The 20,181-nt window shown below is 35.1% G+C and overlaps 4 protein-coding genes across 5 annotated transcripts; 3 read left to right on the forward strand and 1 right to left on the reverse strand.

Moving 5' to 3' along the window:
- The first annotated feature begins 257 nt into the window (after positions 1-257).
- LOC100263679 (putative RING-H2 finger protein ATL21A) lies at positions 258-9,531 on the forward strand. Its single transcript, XM_010663700.2, has 3 exons — positions 258-930; positions 5,629-5,804; positions 9,376-9,531. Exons 1-3 carry the CDS (start codon positions 258-260, stop codon positions 9,529-9,531), a joined length of 1,005 nt encoding a protein of 334 aa, XP_010662002.2.
- Positions 9,532-10,469: 938 nt separating this feature from the next.
- LOC100249936 (probable F-box protein At3g61730) lies at positions 10,470-14,771 on the forward strand. Of its 2 annotated transcripts, XM_003633936.4 has the most exons (8): positions 10,470-10,617; positions 11,628-11,827; positions 11,924-11,968; positions 12,561-12,725; positions 12,818-12,865; positions 13,456-13,626; positions 14,169-14,276; positions 14,508-14,771. In XM_003633936.4, exons 1-8 carry the CDS (start codon positions 10,550-10,552, stop codon positions 14,588-14,590), a joined length of 888 nt encoding a protein of 295 aa, XP_003633984.1. In that variant the 5' UTR covers positions 10,470-10,549; the 3' UTR covers positions 14,591-14,771. The 2 variants fall into 2 exon arrangements, with proteins under 2 accessions (XP_003633984.1, XP_010661925.1); XM_010663623.3 differs by lacking the exon at positions 12,561-12,725 and having other exon boundaries at positions 10,472-10,617.
- A 43-nt stretch (positions 14,772-14,814) lies between these two features.
- LOC100241420 (putative RING-H2 finger protein ATL21A) lies at positions 14,815-16,969 on the forward strand. Its single transcript, XM_002277351.4, has 2 exons — positions 14,815-15,758; positions 16,524-16,969. Exons 1-2 carry the CDS (start codon positions 15,086-15,088, stop codon positions 16,967-16,969), a joined length of 1,119 nt encoding a protein of 372 aa, XP_002277387.1. The 5' UTR covers positions 14,815-15,085.
- Positions 16,970-17,201: 232 nt separating this feature from the next.
- On the reverse strand, positions 17,202-19,871 carry LOC100255081 (uncharacterized). Its single transcript, XM_002281654.4, has 3 exons — positions 19,081-19,871; positions 18,202-18,742; positions 17,202-17,549 (listed from the first exon to the last, which is right to left on the reverse strand). The coding sequence occupies exons 1-3, from the start codon at positions 19,716-19,718 to the stop codon at positions 17,403-17,405; spliced, it is 1,326 nt and encodes a 441-aa protein (XP_002281690.1). The 5' UTR covers positions 19,719-19,871; the 3' UTR covers positions 17,202-17,402.
- Between the last annotated feature and the right edge of the window lie 310 nt (positions 19,872-20,181).

Raw genomic sequence — 20,181 nt, forward strand, 5'->3', positions numbered from 1 at the left:
CATTCCAATTTGTTAATAGCTTTTCTATATTTTTTATAGTCTGCCTCGGTAACAGTACAGAACAGATGGAACCATTTCATTTCTGCGGTGTTTGTGTCAGTACCCAAGGGCTTCCCTAGTAGGTATGGGCCATAAAATAACAACTTGGTTATTAGAAATTACCCTTGTGTGAACTTTTGACTTTAGAAATCTTTAAATAGTTAATGGGGTCTTACTAATAAGGCCTGGCCATCCCTTGAATCATTCCTTTCAAGCTCATGGCTTTCTTGGACATCTTCTTCTTTCTCTTCTCTGTATTTCCCCTGATTCTTGCAAGAGAGTCTTGCCCAGTTTCCAGGTGTGGCAGCAATGGCTGCACAATTGGATTCCCTTTCCACCTAGTAGGCCAGCAACACCAAAACTGTGGTTATCCCGGGTTCAATCTAAGCTGCGGGAGTCCAGATATAACAGTTCTGAGACTTCCTTATTGGGGAGAATTCTTCGTTCGTGGCATCAATTATATCACACAAGAGATACAACTCTATGACCCGGACAATTGCCTTCCTAAACGACTTCTAGCCTTCGATATTACGGGTTCTCCTTTCATGGCTGAGTACTACCTGAACTACACCTTCCTCATCTGCCCCTCTGAGCTCACAAGGTTTCGGTTCACCGCCATTGACTGCCTCAGCAATTCCACATCCTCGGTCTTAGCTACTTCTTCCATGAGTCTTGTTAGTAAAATGTCCTCATGCCAGATACTCACTACTCTAGCAGTTCCAGTTTCGTGGCATGTTCAGAATGACGAAGACTTCTCATCAGACCTCAACTCAGATCTTCAGTTAACATGGGATGTGCCCAGTTGCGGAGACTGCGAAGTTCAAGGCGGTTCATGCGGGTTCCAGAACAGCTCCAGTCTAGAAGTCGGATGTTTCTCTACGCCCGGAACAGGTACATGATCTTTCCTCATCTTCGCCTATTCATTCTCTTTACATCTTCTTTTGCACCAAAGATTTTCTCAATCACAACGACTTCATACCGCCATCTAGCCTAAAACATTTGAGGAAAAAACTTTGTTAGCCATTTTATAGAAAAATATATATATAAAGTTTAGTCCATTTGTAAAACTTATGGTCAAATTAGTCTCTTTATTACCAAGTCATGTCATAATTTTTTTTCTTTTCAAAATTTAAGTTAAAATCTCAATTGTTAACCAACGCTTCATTTTTAATTGAAAGTACAATTAACAATTGAGATTTTATTTTTGAACTAAAACCTTAATTACTAATTGAACTTCATTAATTTTTTTTATTTTAAAATTTAATTAAAAAAATATTAAATTATGTTGGAATTGAAAATATATAATTTAATAATAATAAATTTATATATTTAAATTTAATGATCTAATATTATTTTAATAAAGATAAATTGATAAATGTAATAATAAATGAATATTTTATTTATTAATAAATTAATAATCTTAAAATAATAAAATTATATGATACATATATAAGATATAAAATTATATAATTTATTAATTTAAGATATTTAATTTATTTTATTTTTAAGATATAAAAGTATATCACATGTAGTACTTGCTACAGCTAGAAAGGGGTTTTTGGTTTTTTTTTTTTTTTTTTTTTTCATTATCTAAATGTTTAGAAGATATTTTTTTTGTAACTTTGATGAAACTATTGAAAATGATATTTTATAGTATACTTTTTCTAAGTAATTTCATTAACTAATTTCAAAACGTATCTTTAGGGCATATATGTTATGTGTACAAATAATAGTATATTTTTTTACGTAAAATTATAAACAGATGTTTTAAAATAATAAAAAAAATCTATATATAGAAACTTAAGAATATACTATTATTTAAATAAAGATAAATTTGTCAAAATACAAATAAATTAATATCTTAAAAATACAATAAATTAAATAACTTAAATTAATAAATTATATAATTTTATATCTTATTTATATATCATATAATTTTATTATTTTAACATTATTAATTTAATAATAAATAAAATATTTATTTATTATTATATTTATCAATTTATCTTTATTGAAATAATATTATATCTTTAAGTTTAAACATATAAATTTTTTTATTGTTAAATTATACATTTTTAATTTCAACAATAACTTGTAATTTAATATATTTATTAAAATGTCACGGTGTAGACCCCAAAATTTGTCTCAATTTTATCTTTACATTAATTTTGAGCCCAATTTTGAATTCCAATTACATATATTTTTTTGCCTACTCACCATTTCATAACTTTTATTATTTTGTCTATCATTCTATTTTATTTTATTACTAATACTTTTATTTTATTATTTTTATTTCAGTTTATTTTATTTTATTTGTGATTCCTAAAAAAAATCATCCACTACTGCCGGCAAGACCGCCGGCGAGCCCTTACCATCTCATCTATTCTCGTTATTATTATTATTATTGTTATTGTTATTATTATTGTTGTTGTTGTTATTATTATTATTGTTATTGTTATTGTTGTTATTTTAATTTATTTTAGTAGTAATTGTTGTTTATGAAATTTGGATTGTTGAATTAATATGAAATTTGAGGTTAATTTGTTGTTGGTAGATTAATACATAATTTGATTTAATTTATTGTTAGTGAATTAATTTGATATTTGTTAATTTGGGTTTGTTGGCATATTGTATTGGGTGATTAATTTGAGGATATTTAGATTATATCAATTGCATATTGTTTATTTGGACTTGGGCCTATTGTTAAATTGTTATTTGTTTAGGCTTAATGAATTGAGCTTGAAATATTGTTTCTCTTGATCATGTGTTTTTTTTTTTTTATGTGGGCTTGTTAATTGATGTGAATTTTGGGGCCCACAATATGGGTGGGATTTGTTGGATTATTTGAATATTTGATATGGACTTAGCCAATTTAAATTGTTTAATTTGAACATAGGACAATTGTGGTGCATATTAAACTAGGCTTAGATTATAAAATATTAAGTTTAGATCTAGTAGAATTTATTTTAATTTATCCAATTTTAGGTTTGGTTGATTGTGTTTGCATTTTTTGTTATTAATTTGGATGTTCTGAGTTAAGACCTATAGTAATTTGGGCTCATTTTAAATTGACAAAATTTATGGGACTAATTTGAAATTGGGATTTGGGTTTGAATATTTGTTTGGGATTTTATACATCTCTTGATATTTACATTTGCGCTGTTTTTGTTTTTGCATGGACTCATTCTACAATCTTGTTGGTTGAGTACGAATTGATGACACGTAGAGTTTGTTGTAAGTTTATTTGGGTACATATTTTATTTACCACTTTTATTTGGTTTTATTTTAATTAAATCTTGTAAATATTTGTTCGTTTATATTTATTGAGTGTATACAGAATTGAACATCGAACAAATTAGAAATTTTGTTTAAATGAGAGGAATAATTTAGTAAATATGTTCTAATAAAATACTAATTTCAAAATATCCTTTTTAATAAAAGAAAGTTTTTTTATTTTTATTTTTTATTTTTATTTATTTATTATTATTATTTTTTAATCTATTTATGAAAATTCAGAAAAATGCATTTAGAAAAATCCAAAAAAATTTGTTTTTAATAGAATTCGAAAAATTGTTTTTAATAACACTGTTCAAAAATTGTCAACCCTCTGTCAGTCATACGCCTAAGCCACATATGCCACAATCTAATAGTCTCTATAATTAATTCTAAGGTTGAAATTGTAGTTGCACTTGTAACCGTGCCACCTTCGAATGTATAAAGACCATTAATTTCCTTTCCTCTCATCACAACAAGAGCATCATTTAAAATCCTTAAAACTCCACCTCTAGTTTTATATGTGCATATGTTGGAGTCAAGTATCCCTAAAGAAATCAAAATTTTCTTCAATTCTGGAACATGCCTGACATCAATTAATGTCCTTATAATGCCATCATGCATCTTAATTTGAATTGTGCATATCCCAACAACCTTATAGGCGACATTGTTTCTCATTAGAACCTTCCCACCGTGTATGGGTTGGTAGGTATTGAACCAAGCCCTATTGGGAGACATATGATAAGAGCACCCTAAATCAAGAATCCACTCATCAGCTAAGTTTATAATAGTAACTGAAAAAACATCTGTAGTATCTGAATTTTCTTCTGAGACAATGCCTGCATAGGCATTCATTTTAGAGACGGAGACTTTCACCCCATTCATCTCACATCTCTTTTTTCCAAAATTAATGAACTAGAAACCTATCCTCTCTCATCATCCCATCACCAGTCAGATTTTGTAAACATTTCCAAATTCATCTTCATTAAAGGAAAGATAAAACAGAAGCCATATAACTCTCCATAACTAGAGGTGAGAATCCAAGCACACAATAAATAGTCGAAGAAAGTTGTTTAAACTTCCATAAATCTTTTTTACACAATGTGTGATAATCTTTATTATTTTATTGTTTATATTAATTTTCTTAAACAACATCATTCCAGAAGGTGAAAGAATGACACAGACCATCCTCGTCATGGGCAAATGAGTAATCAATATACAGGAAACACCCTCTTTTATGATAATTAAAAACTGAATAATATATCAGATACAAATCTTTGATATATAAGACAATGAAAGGCCTATAAATAATATTTCATTACCTTCAATTATAATCAATAATAACATTGTGGCAGCATTAGAAACCAGGAATTTGCCAGTGGGGTTACAATAAAAAGAATCAGAAAAAATATTTTTTACATTATGATTTAGAGAGAAAGCACACCTTGTCTCTGAAGCAAGCAAGAAACAGTAGGAGCCTTGGTGTTCATTTCCTACCTCCATTACTGATGTGCCTTTTCAGCTTGGAGGGTGGGCATTGCTTTAAAGGGTTTTATTGCAAGTGATTCATACAATACAAGCAGCTTACTGGGATTACATGTACAAACTGCCATTCATCATCTCATTTGCCAGTTGCCACAAGGGAAAAGTTCTCAACTACTACTAACTTCAAATGAGTGAGACACAATCTTGAATATTGATAAAGGGCATTCGAAAATGCTAGTCTAACAACCTTCTTTACCACCTGCTGATGTGTGTGACATTCAATGTCACCAGAATAGTAAGTAGTAATTTATATTTGAAAGTGCATTAATTAGTACACTCAAATCAATATCTATCAGTAATTTGTATTATTTTTCTACATAACCAATCAGTGCTGATTAAAACAGAAACTAGAGCTACAGAATCAAAAGGTTCAAGTTGTCCATTTTGAAATGGTAAACCTTTAATCTCCTTCATTATCAAGTTAACAATAGGTAAGTGTAATGGCCAAACAGGTTCTTAACTTCTAGAAGCATAATCATTATCAAGTTAACAATAGATAATAAGCTCTGCATGTTAACTTTACAACATTTTCATCTTCTTCTTCAAAGATTAATTACTGGACTTGTCTCTTGACATTCAATGCAAAACACAGCACAACCTTACTTAAACTAACCCACTTCTTCAACCCCATACTGTACTTCCCACCTCTTGGATCCACTACCATTGTTTCAACACCCTCTCCTCCTTCCACCTCCCTCTTCTCCTCCTCAGATAGCACCCCCCATAGCACCTCACTCTTTGGAATGAAAAATTAGTTCTGACTCGCATCAGTGTCTGACCGTTCTAGTATCTTTCTGGTAACAAAACCTGATCCTTCCCCTCCATGTTATGAATCACCTGCAGCAGTGGAAAAGGTAACGAGGAGGGAGGTAAAGGTGGTGACGTCGGGTTTTCTTGATTGTGCTCCTCCTCCTTTCAGGAACAAGGTCGTGTCCAAATATCCTCACGTACTTTGTCTTCTTTGTTCTCTTGGTTTCTCGTTCCTTTTCATGTGGCTCCATTTCCGTTTCTGGTTTTTTTTCATTCGGCTTACACTCCATCTTCATTTCTTGTTCTCTTGGAATTCACAGCCACTAGTTGTTCATCAATGGATTCAGGTGCAAAAAGAAGCAACTCTTATATACCTAAATACGTTTGAATGAACTTGTGAAGAGCTGGATATTATTTCCCAGAACATTTTGAGCATGGACTTGAATATTAATGAGACCAATGAATGCACCACCAGCTGTTTTGGTTCAATTCAGATGCTCTTTTCACTTGTTCAGACGCAGTTCCTCATTGCCCCTGACCTGAATTTCCCAAACCAAACATCAAATAATGGAGGTGGATCAGATAAGATCCAATATCAAATTGCTGCCATGAATCCCTAAAAGAAGAGATCTATTAGGTGTAGGGAAAATGAATACCTTCTGCGACTGATAGAGAGAGAACCAAAACTCAAAGATCTGGAACAAGGTGAGACTCACCCCCTGATCACCCAACTAGATCCATATATGTATATGGGGGATGGTAGAAGAACAGAGATATATTGGGAGGTTCTTAGCTGAGCCCTTCACTTTGTAGATCAATATACTTGTCTTGTTCAATTCTTGCAGCTATTCCTAGGCCTATGGTGCTACAAAATCAAGATATTTTATAGCCTGTTTAAAAATTGTATTAAATCTCCAGAACTTCAATTGAGAATAACCTCATGAAAAGAGAAAGATCTTTCTCTCAAACTTTGCTAAATCCAATACAGACCCAATGTCATTAAAAGGTGAATCCCTACTATCACATTCAGAGGTAAAGGAAATGGCAATAGTAGAAGTTAAGCAACTCACTTAAATGGGAAAATATTGTAACAAGATGTTTGTCTGCAAAGAATTCATCTCCATCTCCCACAACCTGGAAAAAGAAGCTATTAGTAAGGACCATGAGTCACAAAGAATGGAACAATAAGAGAATGATGATAACCTGGTGCAGATGACAAATAAGGTCCATATCATGCTTCTTTAAAGATCCTGAAACTTTATCTGGACCAAAGGTGCGTGAAACTCCCCTATCATTCATTCGCCAACCCTTGCTATCTCTACCAGGACGTGGCCAAAGTAAATCACAAAGCAAACTAGAGTCTAGAACATCAGTTGGACGGGAAAACTTCCTAATTTGATCCAAATTTGTTAGTTGAGGGGAAAGACCACCATGCATGCACAATATCTTATCTATAAGAGCAGCCACAAGGAGACAATTAAAACAATCTGTGTAGTACGAGGGTTTCCAAGGTCTAACATTGAACCAGGGTTAATTGACTTGGTGAAAGAGATACCAGATTGGGAAGGATTCCCAAAGCTTTTTTGTAGGAGATAAGGTTCCAAATTAGCGAATATAAACTAGCAGCAAAAATACAACGAGGTAGGTCTTTAACAACTAGCCTAAAGTTCATGCAAAAGAATCTCGACCAGTTACACCCGTAGATACCTTAGAGAACAACATGTTCCAAGTTTTTAAACTCAAGAACTCAGCCATATTGAGTATTGATAGGATAGGGAGTGAAGTATCCACCATAGGCTTCAGAAGCAGAGACGACGCCTGCGTAGACATTCATTTCAGAGACTGAGACTTTCACCCTATTCATCTCACATCTCTTTTTTCCAAAAGTAATGGACCAGAAACCTATCCTCTCTCATCATCCCATCACCAGTCAGATTTTGTAAACATTTCCAAATTCATCTTCATTGAAGGAAAGATAAGAGGTGATAAGAATCCAAGCACACAGCAAATAGTAGAAGAAAGTTGTTTTAACTTCCCATAAATCTTTTCTACACAATGTGTGAAAGTTTTACTGTTTATATTAATTTTCTTAAACAACATCTTTACAGAAGGTGAAAGAAGAATCACACAAACCATCCTCCTCATCATAGCAAATGAGTAATCAATAAACAGTAAACACCCTCTCTTATGATAACTAAAAACTAAATAATATATCAGATACAAATCTTTGATAGATAAGACAATGAAAGGCCAATAGATAATATTTCATTACCTTCAATTATAATCAATAACAACATTGTGGCAGCATTAATAGAAACCAGGAATTTGCCAGTGTGGTTACAATGAAAAGAATCAGAAAAAATATTTTCTACATTATGATTTAAAGAGAAGCAAGCAAGAAACAGTAGGAGCCTTGGTGTTCATTTCCTACCTCCATTACTGATGCTCCTTTTCAGCTTGGAGGGTGGGCATTGCTTTAAAGGGTTTTACTGCAAATCTATTCATACAATACAAACAGCTTACTGGGATTACATGTACTAACTGCCATTCGTCATCTCAGTTGCCAGTTGCCACAATGGAGAAGCTCTCAACTACCACAAACTTCTAATAAATGAGACAAAATCTAGAATATTGATGAAGGGCATTGGAAAAATGCTAGTCTTACAACCTTCTTTACCACTTGCTGATGTGTGTGACATTAAATGTCACCAGATTAATTTACATTTGAATGTGCGTTAATTAGTACATTCAAAAAGAGACTCAAATCAATATCTATCAGTAATTTATATTGTTTTTCTGGTTAACCAATCAGTATTGATTAAAACAGAAACTAGAGCTACAGAATCAAGGTTCAAGTTGTCCATTTTGAAATGGTAAACCGTTGATCTCCTTCATGATCAAGTTAACAGTAGCTAAGTGTAATGGCTAAACAGGTTCTTAACTTCTAGAAGCATAATCTTTATAAATTTCAGATGGCATAGGAAAGAGAAAAGACAAAAAGAAAAAGAAAAATGACACCAAAAGGATTTAAAACGGAGAAAAAAAAGAGAGGCAGCAAATTCAGTTACCTTGTTGATAATAAGCTCTGCATGTTTCACAAGCAGCGATAGTGTGTCACCTGAAGCAGTACCAATAGTGGCAGTGCAGCTCATTTTTATCATACAATATATTTCAAGACATAAATCAATTATCCACATTAGACACAACTACAACCATGCTCATGAAAGGTCAAAGACCACTTATCCATCATCACATGCAATCAGAATTAATACCTGAGACTCAGCTATTAAGCGAACCATGGGCAGAACTATTGGTTACATCACTAAATTCCGACGTTTCGTACAAACAGGTGGAATTTGGAAGCGCCTCCAAAAGAAATCAATCGAGAGGTTGAGAAAAATTAAAGAAAAAAAAAAAGAAAAGAAAGAAATACTACAGATCAGGGAAAGGACCGAAGAGCCGAAAACTCAGTTTTGACAGTTCTACGTTTTCCGATAAATTGATGAAGTGCAAGTCGAGTAAAGAGAACCAAACAAGTAGCGAAACTTAAAACTGAAAAACATCCTATTTTCATCTCATTTTCCTACATTTTCTCAGAAACCAGAGGAGGTGAACCACTCTGCAATTCTTCCTTTTTCAGTTCTCTTTATTTTGAATTAACGAAGTCGAAGCTAAGTAGAAGTCAAGAAATAAGAAGCGAAAAGTCTTGAGAGTGAAAGTTCTCCGATCTTGGCTCAATTTTCCTCATTTTTCTTGGCAACCAAACAGAGAAGAGACATTTGCACGGCTGGAGAAGACGACGACGGTAACATTGACGTCGCAGAGAACAGAGAGCTGGCAAGGTTTCTTGATCAAGCCATTTCGCCTCTTGGAGAAGGTCACTTGGCGACTGCTCGTCTTCCATTCGCATCATCCCGACCATAACTCTACTTCGAGCCATAACTCAGAGAGAGAGAGAAAAGAAGACTTCCTACAATTCCGATCCCTCTTGCTCCGGTTATGGGATGCTTGCTCTTAACCCCCTTTGAACATGAGTGGAAACAAAGCTGTGGGCTGTGCAACGAGAATTAAATCATCCTTCTATTTTTTATGTTCAGAAAATATAAAGCAAAGAAAGAAAAATAGAGAAATAAAGTGAAAAAAAGTAAAAAAATATAATTAAAATTCATAAATAAATATTTAATAATCTTAATAACTTTGAAATAATAAGAATATTTTGTGAAGAATATTTTGAAAAGAAAAAAGTTTTCAAAAACAACATTTAGATGAAAAATATTTATTTATTTTTATATAAATAAATATAAATGGATTGGGAAGAATTTAAAATAATTTTAATGTAAAGTTAATTTTAGATCATTTTAATAAGTTGGTATTAGATTAAAGTATTTTATTTAATTGAATGTATCCAATTTATAATTTATAGATTTTCTACTAATTTTAGAAAATACAAATTATTGAGAAAAAAATTTATATACTTTTACAAAAATCTAATTTTCATATTCTTACATCACATTTTAGGGGTCGTAAAGATATTCTAGAAAATAGATCTTTTATTGTAGTTTTAAATTTTAGAAATTAGTTTTGTAAGGTTTAATTATGATTCAATCACTTGATCTCAGGAATAAATAATCAGGCAGGATTAAATATTTTTTAAATTCCGCTAGCTAACGTGTCAAAATCTTATGGACACTGCAGCGAATCGCAGTGCACCACCACGCAGAGGATCCAGGTCCTTACCCAAACTTTTGAATTAATCTTACGTGTCGATATCTCATGCACACTGTGGGAAATTGCCGTGCACCGCATCACAGAGGATCCAGGCCCTCATCCACACTTTTGAATCCAAGCGTTTCCCGCGTCTATAAATAGCGAAGCATGAACTTCTCAGAGCTCCGTTTGTGTTGTTTCTGAGGAGTGAGGATTGAGATTTGAAGAGGACAAAATGGGGAAGCGAATGAGAAGAGAGAAGTCCATTTGCTGCTGCAACTCTCCTCTCGCTGGTTTCTCCTGGTACTCTCTCTTCGACTCTGCGAGTTTCTCTCTGAAATCAGCTCGAATTTCATGAAATTTTGAAGAAACTTTGAATTTCGTAAATAATTTGATGAAACTTCATGATAATGTAAAATAGTTCCAGGCAATGAATATTTAGTTTGAATTCTATCATATTTGATGTAGAAGAAGCTGTCTCTCTCTATTCTTTCTCAAAAACTCTACCGATTCCTCTTACAGATCCACGGGAATTTCATGAAAATTTGAATGATCAATTTCAACCTTGATACATCTATCAATCGAACTCTCTTTCTCTAATGTTTTCTTTGGAAAACAATGCCACTGCAAATATGATTTGAAGTTTGCTCGAGTTTTCATGAATAAGCATAATCAGAAAAATGTAAACTATTACCAGAAATTCTCTCTCCTTCAGGTTTGGTACATTTATGGATAACTATCTCTCACTTCCGATGCAATTTGATGCGAAAAATCAATGTGAATATGGATATCATTTGATATTGTCTTGAACTGTTTTACATTATCATAATCAGAAGAATGTGGAAGACTAAAGTCGAATTTGGATTTCCTATACTTATCCATTAATCTTAATACAGAGGTAATATTAATCTTCACTCATTAGCACAATCAGAAGAATTGTCGAACACTACCAGCAGTTCTCTCTCCCTTGCTTGAGAACTCTATGGCTCTGTCAAATTGCTTGGATTTTCATGAAATCTTGAATGTTTATTTTGAATGCTGTACATTTCAAATAATAAAGTTTATAATAATGAAAACATTTTTTTTTTCCTTTTTTTTAAAATATATATATTTCACAGCCACTGAAAGAAGTGAATTTCTTTTCTGATTTGGATCTCTATACCCTTTACTGTTTTAATTTTTATAAAAATTAATACTATATGAGTCCTAAATTTATCCTTCTCTCATCCAGATTCCTTGCAACAATACTGGTCAAATGTTTCTTTTTTATTTTGACCTTTTTATGTGTATTGCTGTGTATTGCATGCAAAAAGGTATGAAGAAGACATATGGACAGAGATTGCAAAGCACCTGGATGGTAAATCTCTGGTGATGCTGGGAACAACAAATAAGTGGTTCCACTGTCTGATCATGGAGGACAGTATATGGAAGTTTGCTTGTCTGCGTGATCTCCAGCTACCAGAACCACAACACACATTCCTCAATTGGATCAAGCTTTATGCTTCTGCTTTTGGTAATGAGCAGGGTGTTAAATTTTCTCCATATTTCAGTTATGTTATGGTTCTTATAGTGGATTAGTATCACCATCTGCTTAATGACTGCCTTGCAGATGGAAGTCACTCTTTCATGTTCCGTCAGCGGGAGAAACATATTGGTAATTGCCCTTCCCTTTTTACTGTTATCTGGATTTTTTTGCCTTAGTTGCAAGAGACACCAATTAGTTCTCATGGTTGAAGCGGCTGCTTCCATGGTCTCTGGAGACTGTTCTTATGAACAATTTTCAGTTATTAAATAACAGTGCACATTGTTTAGGGAGGAGGCTAATTCGGTGCAGTTAAGGTGAGAAATTGTTTGGAAAGCACAGACAATAATTGTATACCATCAAAGTATTGTAACTTTTCTTACTGACGAGTCTTAAAAGAGTGATGGAACTCATTGTGCCACATTATGCCACTGCTTGTGCTTTAGCAGAGTAGAAAGGATCAATCCCATGAGTCTCAAAAGATAAGTTAGATTATTATCTAGTTTTGGGTTCTGCCCTTGGATAGGACTCAGGACACATCAATTTTAAGTTTACCCTATTTTTCATCTACTTTTTTCTTAACAGGGATAGACAATTTGTAAATTTTTTTTCTCCTTATCATCATTCTTACCAAACATCATGCATTTTTCAAAATATGAATTCAAAGTCTTTTCTCTAGATTCATAATTTTTCATGCATTTTTTTTTTTAATGAAACCAAATAGATTGGATGCGAATCGGTGCTTTTTTCCTTGATTCACCAATTGCGCTCCTAGCTGAGAAGCTGAATTGCCCCTTGAAAATGCCACAAGGTGAAAACTTAGGGAAAACATTGGAGTCATGCGGCTTCTGCATATTGAACAATATCAAAACGGGGATCTGGATAGCTGGTACTTCTAAACATTGAAGGATGTTGTGTTCAATTACTTGGACTAGTATCACTCCAGCTAATTACATATTTTTCCTGGATTTGTCTTTTCAGATCTACAACTTGTTAGATGCCCTGTCTGTGACCTCAACACATGTGATGGTAAGCAGGAATCCATCTATCAATAAATTTGAACTCCTAAAGAGCCATTTTTGTTAATGCTGGTAAAAACAGATTGCTGGTTGAAGAGTTTGATTGTAACTCAACACATACTGGGCGCTATTTTAGCCAGTTAGCCTAATATAGACAAAGGCCAAACTTTACAGAATGTGGAACACTTCCTATTTTTGCTCAAGTAGTTCAAGGAGTAGGTTGTTAATATGCTATGGGCTAGGCATAGAGATTCTTCAAGGAACAGTTCTTACAGCTTGTTTTGTTGTATTCATTGGAGGATCATGTTTGTCATTTTATAGGGAAGTAATTGATCCAAATTGTTTTGCTTTGTTAGTAAAACCAAACTGTAAAATCAGAAGCTTGAGGGCAACCAGGAATGCATCCTAATGAGCTATTTCTTGGTTTACATGAGGCCAAATTCATTGGCCTTCCAACAAGTAGGAAGGTTTACAGAGCATGTTTAGGTATTTTTGGTTAGAGAACCACATATTCCACTTAAACTATTCATTACAGGCAGTTGGTGTCTTAAATTCTGTGTTGAAGCACAACTCAAAATGGTAACTTGCTCATTTATGCAGGAACCATGCAGACATTAGATGCTAGGCATATAGAACTCTTCCTAAGTGAGGGCTACAGGGATGGGAGCTGGGAGTACCAGATAATAGGATCTCATGACATCAAAAAGCATGCAGATGGAGCTTCTGCAGGCATTTTTGATATCAAACACCTCAATGATTCTTCAACCTCTGGTAACTCTATATGCTTCATGCCAATTTGTCATTTCATTCTTCTGCCTGCTAGTCATTTCATGTCTTTGGGGCAAACAAGCAAAATTTTGTGTTCTGCTAATTGCCAACGACGGCCCAATAAAATTGATCACTTTTGCATTAGGGCTTGGAGTGGCTGTTATGAAATTTTGAGGCTTCTTTTCTCCTTGACTTTGCAGTAATCCAATAGAAGATGGAGAGTTTTTACTAATATTTTTCTATCTTAGCTTTCTTTTCCTGTTAACTAATTTCTCATGGAACTACATCTATGCTACTTTTTGTGAACCAAATGACTTTAAAGTTCCTCTATGTATGGTATCATTGATAGAATCTCTTTCTAGTAACTATGATGATCCTTCAATGTGATTCACATACACCAACAAAAGAATTTTTAAAAGAATCACAATTAGTATTGGCCAAAAGATTCTCTATCTAGGTGTGCATCAACTGTTAATAACCAAAAATTAGATATTTCTGAAATTAAAGATATATTAGTCTCATCAAATCTCCATGTGAATTGGCAGAGATCTTTAATCTCAAGTCATGGGTAGGGAAACCCAATGATTGGCAACCAAAGGCTATGATTACCCTACATGCAGTTGCAATCAACACAAATTTACAAGAGAATGAAGGTAAAAACTTCCCAATTGTATAACCTCCTATATCAATTTACTCTCCAGTTTATCAGTCTTATACTCATGTCATCAATTAGTCACCTCAGTTACTTAAATCAAATGAGCAGATTAATTATATTTGCCCATTAATATTCAGCCGTTTACTGACAGTATACACATCTACACTTTGTTAAAGATTTCACATCCAAATATAACCTTACATGTTTTCTTATCTTTTCTATGAATCAGGTCTTCATGTAAAATACCAAGCTATGAAAGCTGGGCCTGATGGAGAAGTTGTTTCTCTGAGAATCTCACAGCAGCTCCTGTAATTCTCCTTAAATCAGATAGAAATATACAGCTTTTTCTTCAAGGCTTAACAAAGAAGCCTTTTTGACATTTTAGTAAATAAATATACCTCACAAATAAATGAGTTCTGTATACGTGCATATCAGTTAAGAGACTGTTATGTAGTCAACTTCATAAAGAAAATACAAATATTCAGTTGTTTCAGTCTTCCCTCTGCATACCTTATATTGATGTGCATATTACTATTACCATGGTACATACATTCCGATTTGTTAATAGCTTTTCTATATTTTTTATAGTCTGCCTCTGTAACAGTACCGAACAGATGGAACCATTTCATTTCTGTGGTGTTTGTGTCAGCACCCAAGGGCTTCCCTAGTAGGTATGGGCCATAAAATGACAACTTGGTTATTAGAAATTACCCTTGTATGAACTTTTGACTTTAGAAATCTTTAAATAGTTTAATGGGGTCTTACTAATAAGGGATGGCCATCCCTTGAATCATTCCTTTCAAACTCATGGCTTTCTTGGACATCTTCTTCTTTCTCTTCTCTGTCTTTCCCCTGATTCTTGCAAGAGAGGCTTGCCCAGTTTCCAGGTGTGGCAGCAATGGCTCCACAATTGGATTCCCTTTCCACCTAGTAGGCCAGCAACACCAAAACTGTGGTTATCCCGGGTTCAATCTAAGCTGCGGGAGTCCAGGTATAACAGTTCTGAGACTTCCTTATTGGGGAGAATTCTTCGTTCGCGGTATCAATTATATCACACAAGAGATACAACTCTATGACCCGGACAATTGCCTTCCTAAACGACTTCTGGCCTTCGATATTACGGGTTCTCCTTTCATGGCTGAGTACTACCTGAACTACACCTTCCTCATCTGCCCCTCTGAGCTCACAAGGTTTCGGTTCACCGCCATTGACTGTCTCAGCAATTCCACATCCTCGGTCTTAGCTACTTCTTCCATGAGTCTTGTTAGTAAAATGTCCTCATGCCAGATACTCACTACTCTAGCAGTTCCAGTTTCGTGGCCTGTTCAGAATGAGGAAGACTTCTCATCAGACCTCAACTCAGATCTTCAGTTAACATGGGATGTGCCCAGTTGCGGAGACTGCCAAGCTCAAGGCGGTTCATGCGGGTTCCAGAACAGCTCCAGTCTAGAAGTCGGATGTTTCTCTACGCCCGGAACAGGTACATGATCTTTCCTCATCTTCGCCGATTCATTCTCTTTACATCTTCTTTTGCACCAAAGATTTTCTCAATCACAACGACTTCATACCGCCATCTAGCCTAAAACATTTGAGGAAAAAAACTTTGTGATTTTCTGATTGGGTCAAGATATTCTTGGTGGAGCCAAGCTGTAGTTGGCCAAGAAACTGAGATAAAGAGGATATTTTTAGCTTTGCAATAGTCAATAATACGATGATGATGGCATGACATGTAATTGGTTTTGTGAAATTGACTTTATACCATTATTATTATTAAATTAACCAAAATTATAGCTAACAATAACAATGTCAACTTGGCGGTAGCCAACTTGAGATGTAAACAGTGACGTTGCTTTTCTCATTTAAAATGGGTTATAGGGAATTGCGTGTACTAAATGTACTCCATTCTTTGAATCGCCTTGAAAGTCAAAATCGCCCACAGCCCTACTACAGTTTTGATAGAGTCATTTGAGGGCTTCATGCGGTGAAACCAGGGAAAGCAAAAGTGACAATGGCATAGAAAATGAAAAATGGTCCTTTCAATTTCTTCAAGATCATTATAGTTTTGGAAAGTAAAAGAATAATCCTATATCGGTAGAAGTCAATGTTTTATAAAATTTTAAAAATCACCCACTCTCCCACTCCGAGAATGGCTTTTAGAAGATGTTAGAACTTAGAAAAGCGTGAACAGAGCCTCATTCAACAATAAAAATGCTCATAAGAAAACTCTTTTGCACATGATTTGCAGACAATGGAAGCGAATCCAGTGGTAGTCTCCGAGTCTTTAGGATCATTTCCTTGTCCATTACCTTACCAGCCATCATATGTGCTGTTGGGATCGCATTCTTCATATGCTTCAGTGACAGGAGGCGCGACCACAGCCGGGTAAACGCTGCACAGCAGAGCGCTGCTTCTCTTGAAGCGCCACAGGAGCCTGCTGCCATGATGGGCCTAGATGAGTCCACCATTGAGTCCTACACAAAAGTGGTTCTTGGAGAAAGCCGACGCGTTCCTGGACTTAATGACAGCACTTGCCCTATATGCTTATCGGACTACTGCACCAAGGAGACACTGAGGTGCATACCTGACTGCGGACATTGCTTCCATGCTGAGTGCATTGATGAGTGGCTCCGGGTGAATGGAAGCTGCCCAGTTTGCCGGAATTCTCCATCTCCTGTCTATGTGAATCCATAGCTTCTCTGTAGCCTGGCTGAAATGAATAAATTGAAAATTCCTACAAATTGAATTCCTTTCTCAACCGTCCATATCCAGTCTCCCGAGATCCAAACAGAATTATTTAGTGATGGGGTGTTATTCATTTTTATGTGTACATTGTGATTGTCAGCTGGAAACATATGGTGTTCATTTATATTGTGCACCCTGAAATTGTGAGTTGTAACATATGAAAATGTTTTAGGAACAGTGATACAAAGAAAGAAAAATATATCCTATGATTGCTTTCATCAAAGTTGATGCGTCCCAGACCTATGTTCCAGCATACAAACCATATATATAAAACAGAGGATTAGCAGTTACACACACTTCAATTGCGATATCAGTCATTTAAAGGGAACACATTGCTCAAGAAGAGGCGAGGATTGAAGTCAGATGAGCCATGAGGGACATCTCATTTCTTGGCGAGCAGCTTCTTTGGTAGCTTCTCCAAAGGTATAGTCTTGAGCAGGAAAAGCCTGGCAGCCCGCTCTTGCAATGTACCTCCACATTTCAACCCACGTTCTTGCAGTTCAGATTTTAACCTTTCCAGTCCAAGAACCTACAACCAATTCAAAAAATTAAAAAGAATGTTGGTGACTGTTAAAACCGATGATATAAAACTTCCAGAGTACATATATAAAGATGCCACTAGCATGGGCTTGAAAAACTGGTTGGAGATTTATGGTTCTGCATTTGCACTCATACAATTACCAGGCACATTATTCCATCAACAAAGAACAGGTTAAGATTCATAGTTTCACACCCTCTAGTTCTCAACTAAAATATCCATTAACAATTTTTTTTCCTATTTCTATTTTAAAAGTCATAACAACAATCCATTTGGAGTGTAGGATCATACTCATCACAATTTATCAATCATTTTCAACACAATATAATCTTTACCCAACCCACTAAATAGTGGTCATGATCATCCAACTGCTGCTTATTCTCAAATTCATGGTTTGCTAATGGAAGTATATAGGGAAGGTCACAAACTGATTAAATCTAAACTAGAATTCAAATGTTAAAATCTATAAGAGATGACTATCAGTAAAAAAATCGTTGTTAGAATCAAAGTATAATAAGGAACCGATGGCCTGCAGCAAGATCTATGATGATGAACCACTAAAGAGTTGTTGAAGCAACTAAACTAATAAATCATTCAATTAATGTAATCATGTGGATGAGAAAATCGATTCTGACAAGCATACCTCCATCTCTGCAGCTGAACTGAAGTCATCAAAGTTCAGAGGCTTTCCTGCATCCAAGGTGTCTGTGTTTGCCACACTTTCTTCTCCTTCATGAACACCTGGTTTAGATTCAGAAACACCATTGTCTTCAGAATCAATTGCTACCTTTTCTATGTCACTGCCATTCTCTGAACCCGAATTGCTTTGGGGTAGACCGATAACTTCCACATTTCCAGATTTGGGTTCATCAGAATCTCCCTTTTCAGGCTCAACTGCTTCACTTCCCACCGCATCCAAACAAGAGACACTTGTAGCCTGAACTACTTTTTCTTCCTGGACCTCTGGTTTAACTTGCCCAAAAGCTTCTTTTTCTTCTTCTGAACCACTCTCACATGACCCTCCAGAACAATCTCCATTCAATTTTCCACCAGATACTGAATCAAAACTCCCATCAGTTTCCTTGTTTGAATCTGAATCACTCCCATTATCCAAAACAATAGACCTCTCGTTTTCTGCATCATCTTCATCGCTGTCACTTTCCTCTAATTTTTTCTTTCCCATCCTAATAAAACCAACCAAAAAAAAAATAGAAAAATTTAGAAAGACAAATCAAAAGAACAAAATTATGCTCTGTTTGGTTGGTAAGAAAATTAGCCGGAAAAAACACATAATGTATAAACCAAAAATTTGAATCTGAGGAATATTGTTTGGATTGGTACACATAGGGTTTCCCCTTTTTGGAGTTACAAAGGTCTATTTTGAAAAGAGTGTAATTTTACAATTGAAAACCCTAACCTAACCAAACAGGCCCTTTATTTTCCATTATTCCCCAATTTTCTCAGCAACCAAACGTTGTTATAATTAATTCAAATCAAAACCCTGTCGAATTAGAGATCTTACCAAATCTTCAATCTTTTTGCATCAGAAGCTGAGGTCGCCACCTCCCCGCCCTTCCGCTTCCCAAATCCGCCCATCGCCTCCCTCACCGATGCCTCCACCTCCGCCACACACTTCGCCGATTCCTCCCGATACTTCTCCACATACTTCTCCGCCGCCACAGCCGCCGCACTTCCATTACCACTTTTCCCCTTCTTCGCCGCCTTCTTTATGTAATCCTCCGCCATCCTCTCTAGCTCTCTTTCCGCCGCCTCCGCCCTCCACTCCTCCAACTTCTTCTCAGCATTGACATGCCTCAGCCTCCGCCCACTCATATCCCTACACGCATCAAAATTATTCGTCTTCTTCTGCCCCGCCTTCGTCGCCGCCCCACGGAGGAGCGAACCGAAACCACCCTTGCCGCCGGGAAGAGGCAGAAGAAGGTGCACCGTCGGGAAGATACCGCTTCCCTTATCGGCGGAAATTAGGGTTTCGTCGGAGATTTGACGCGATTGCGAAACCAAACGCTGGAGGTGGACAGGGATCGATGTGATACGGTGGAGATGGCCCTTAATGACGTCGCCGGAGATTGTGGGTGATGTAAGCCGGATGGTTAGAGTTTTTCCATCCAGGAGTTTGGCGAAGAGGTGGTAGATCTCCATCGTCGGGTCTGTTGGGAAGATGAGAAAATTTGACTGGAGAAGGGAGACGAATCGAATAAATGAAGAATCGAAGCCCTAACTGATCCAATTTAGGGGAGTGTTTGGAAATTGGGTTATTGAAATCCTATCCACAGATAAATCTTAAAATAGTCTCTCCCTTTCTTTTACTTTCCTTTTTTATTAAAACAAGTTATTTTTATTTTATTTTTTGGCATGACATAATTTATGGAGAAAATAAAAATAACATAAATAAAATTAATTTTAATTTTAATAAATTAATGAAATATCTCAAATAAATAAAGTTGCTGTATAATTTTGTTAGCTCAAAGTTTCATAATAAATTTAATATAAAAATATTTATTTTGCATATGTTTTTTATTGATTTTTTTCATTATTTTGTTTTTATAACTTATAATTTAATTTTAAGATTTATTAATAAATGAAACTTAAAATAAAAAAATGA

Source organism: Vitis vinifera, chromosome 15 (genome assembly GCF_030704535.1).
Source record: "Vitis vinifera cultivar Pinot Noir 40024 chromosome 15, ASM3070453v1".
Lineage (NCBI taxonomy): Eukaryota > Viridiplantae > Streptophyta > Magnoliopsida > Vitales > Vitaceae > Vitis > Vitis vinifera.

Bases quoted from the DNA above. Each gene is read 5' to 3' on its own strand.
- LOC100263679 (XM_010663700.2), top strand. From the start codon at position 258: ATGGCTTTCTTGGACATCTTCTTCTTTCTCTTCTCTGTATTTCCCCTG. The intron at 931-5,628 runs GTACATGATCTT...GACTCGCATCAG, and splicing joins TTTCTCTACGCCCGGAACAG to TGTCTGACCGTTCTAGTATC. The intron at 5,805-9,375 runs GTACTTTGTCTT...GCAACCAAACAG, and splicing joins TCGTGTCCAAATATCCTCAC to AGAAGAGACATTTGCACGGC.
- LOC100255081 (XM_002281654.4), bottom strand. From the start codon at position 19,718: ATGGAGATCTACCACCTCTTCGCCAAACTCCTGGATGGAAAAACTCTA. The intron at 18,743-19,080 runs GTAAGATCTCTA...TGGTTTTATTAG, and splicing joins GCAAAAAGATTGAAGATTTG to GATGGGAAAGAAAAAATTAG. The intron at 17,550-18,201 runs GTATGCTTGTCA...AATTGGTTGTAG, and splicing joins GTTCAGCTGCAGAGATGGAG to GTTCTTGGACTGGAAAGGTT.
- LOC100249936 (XM_003633936.4), top strand. From the start codon at position 10,550: ATGGGGAAGCGAATGAGAAGAGAGAAGTCCATTTGCTGCTGCAACTCT. The intron at 11,828-11,923 runs GTAATGAGCAGG...ACTGCCTTGCAG, and splicing joins GCTTTATGCTTCTGCTTTTG to ATGGAAGTCACTCTTTCATG. The intron at 14,277-14,507 runs GTAAAAACTTCC...TCTATGAATCAG, and splicing joins AAATTTACAAGAGAATGAAG to GTCTTCATGTAAAATACCAA.
- LOC100241420 (XM_002277351.4), top strand. From the start codon at position 15,086: ATGGCTTTCTTGGACATCTTCTTCTTTCTCTTCTCTGTCTTTCCCCTG. The intron at 15,759-16,523 runs GTACATGATCTT...CATGATTTGCAG, and splicing joins TTTCTCTACGCCCGGAACAG to ACAATGGAAGCGAATCCAGT.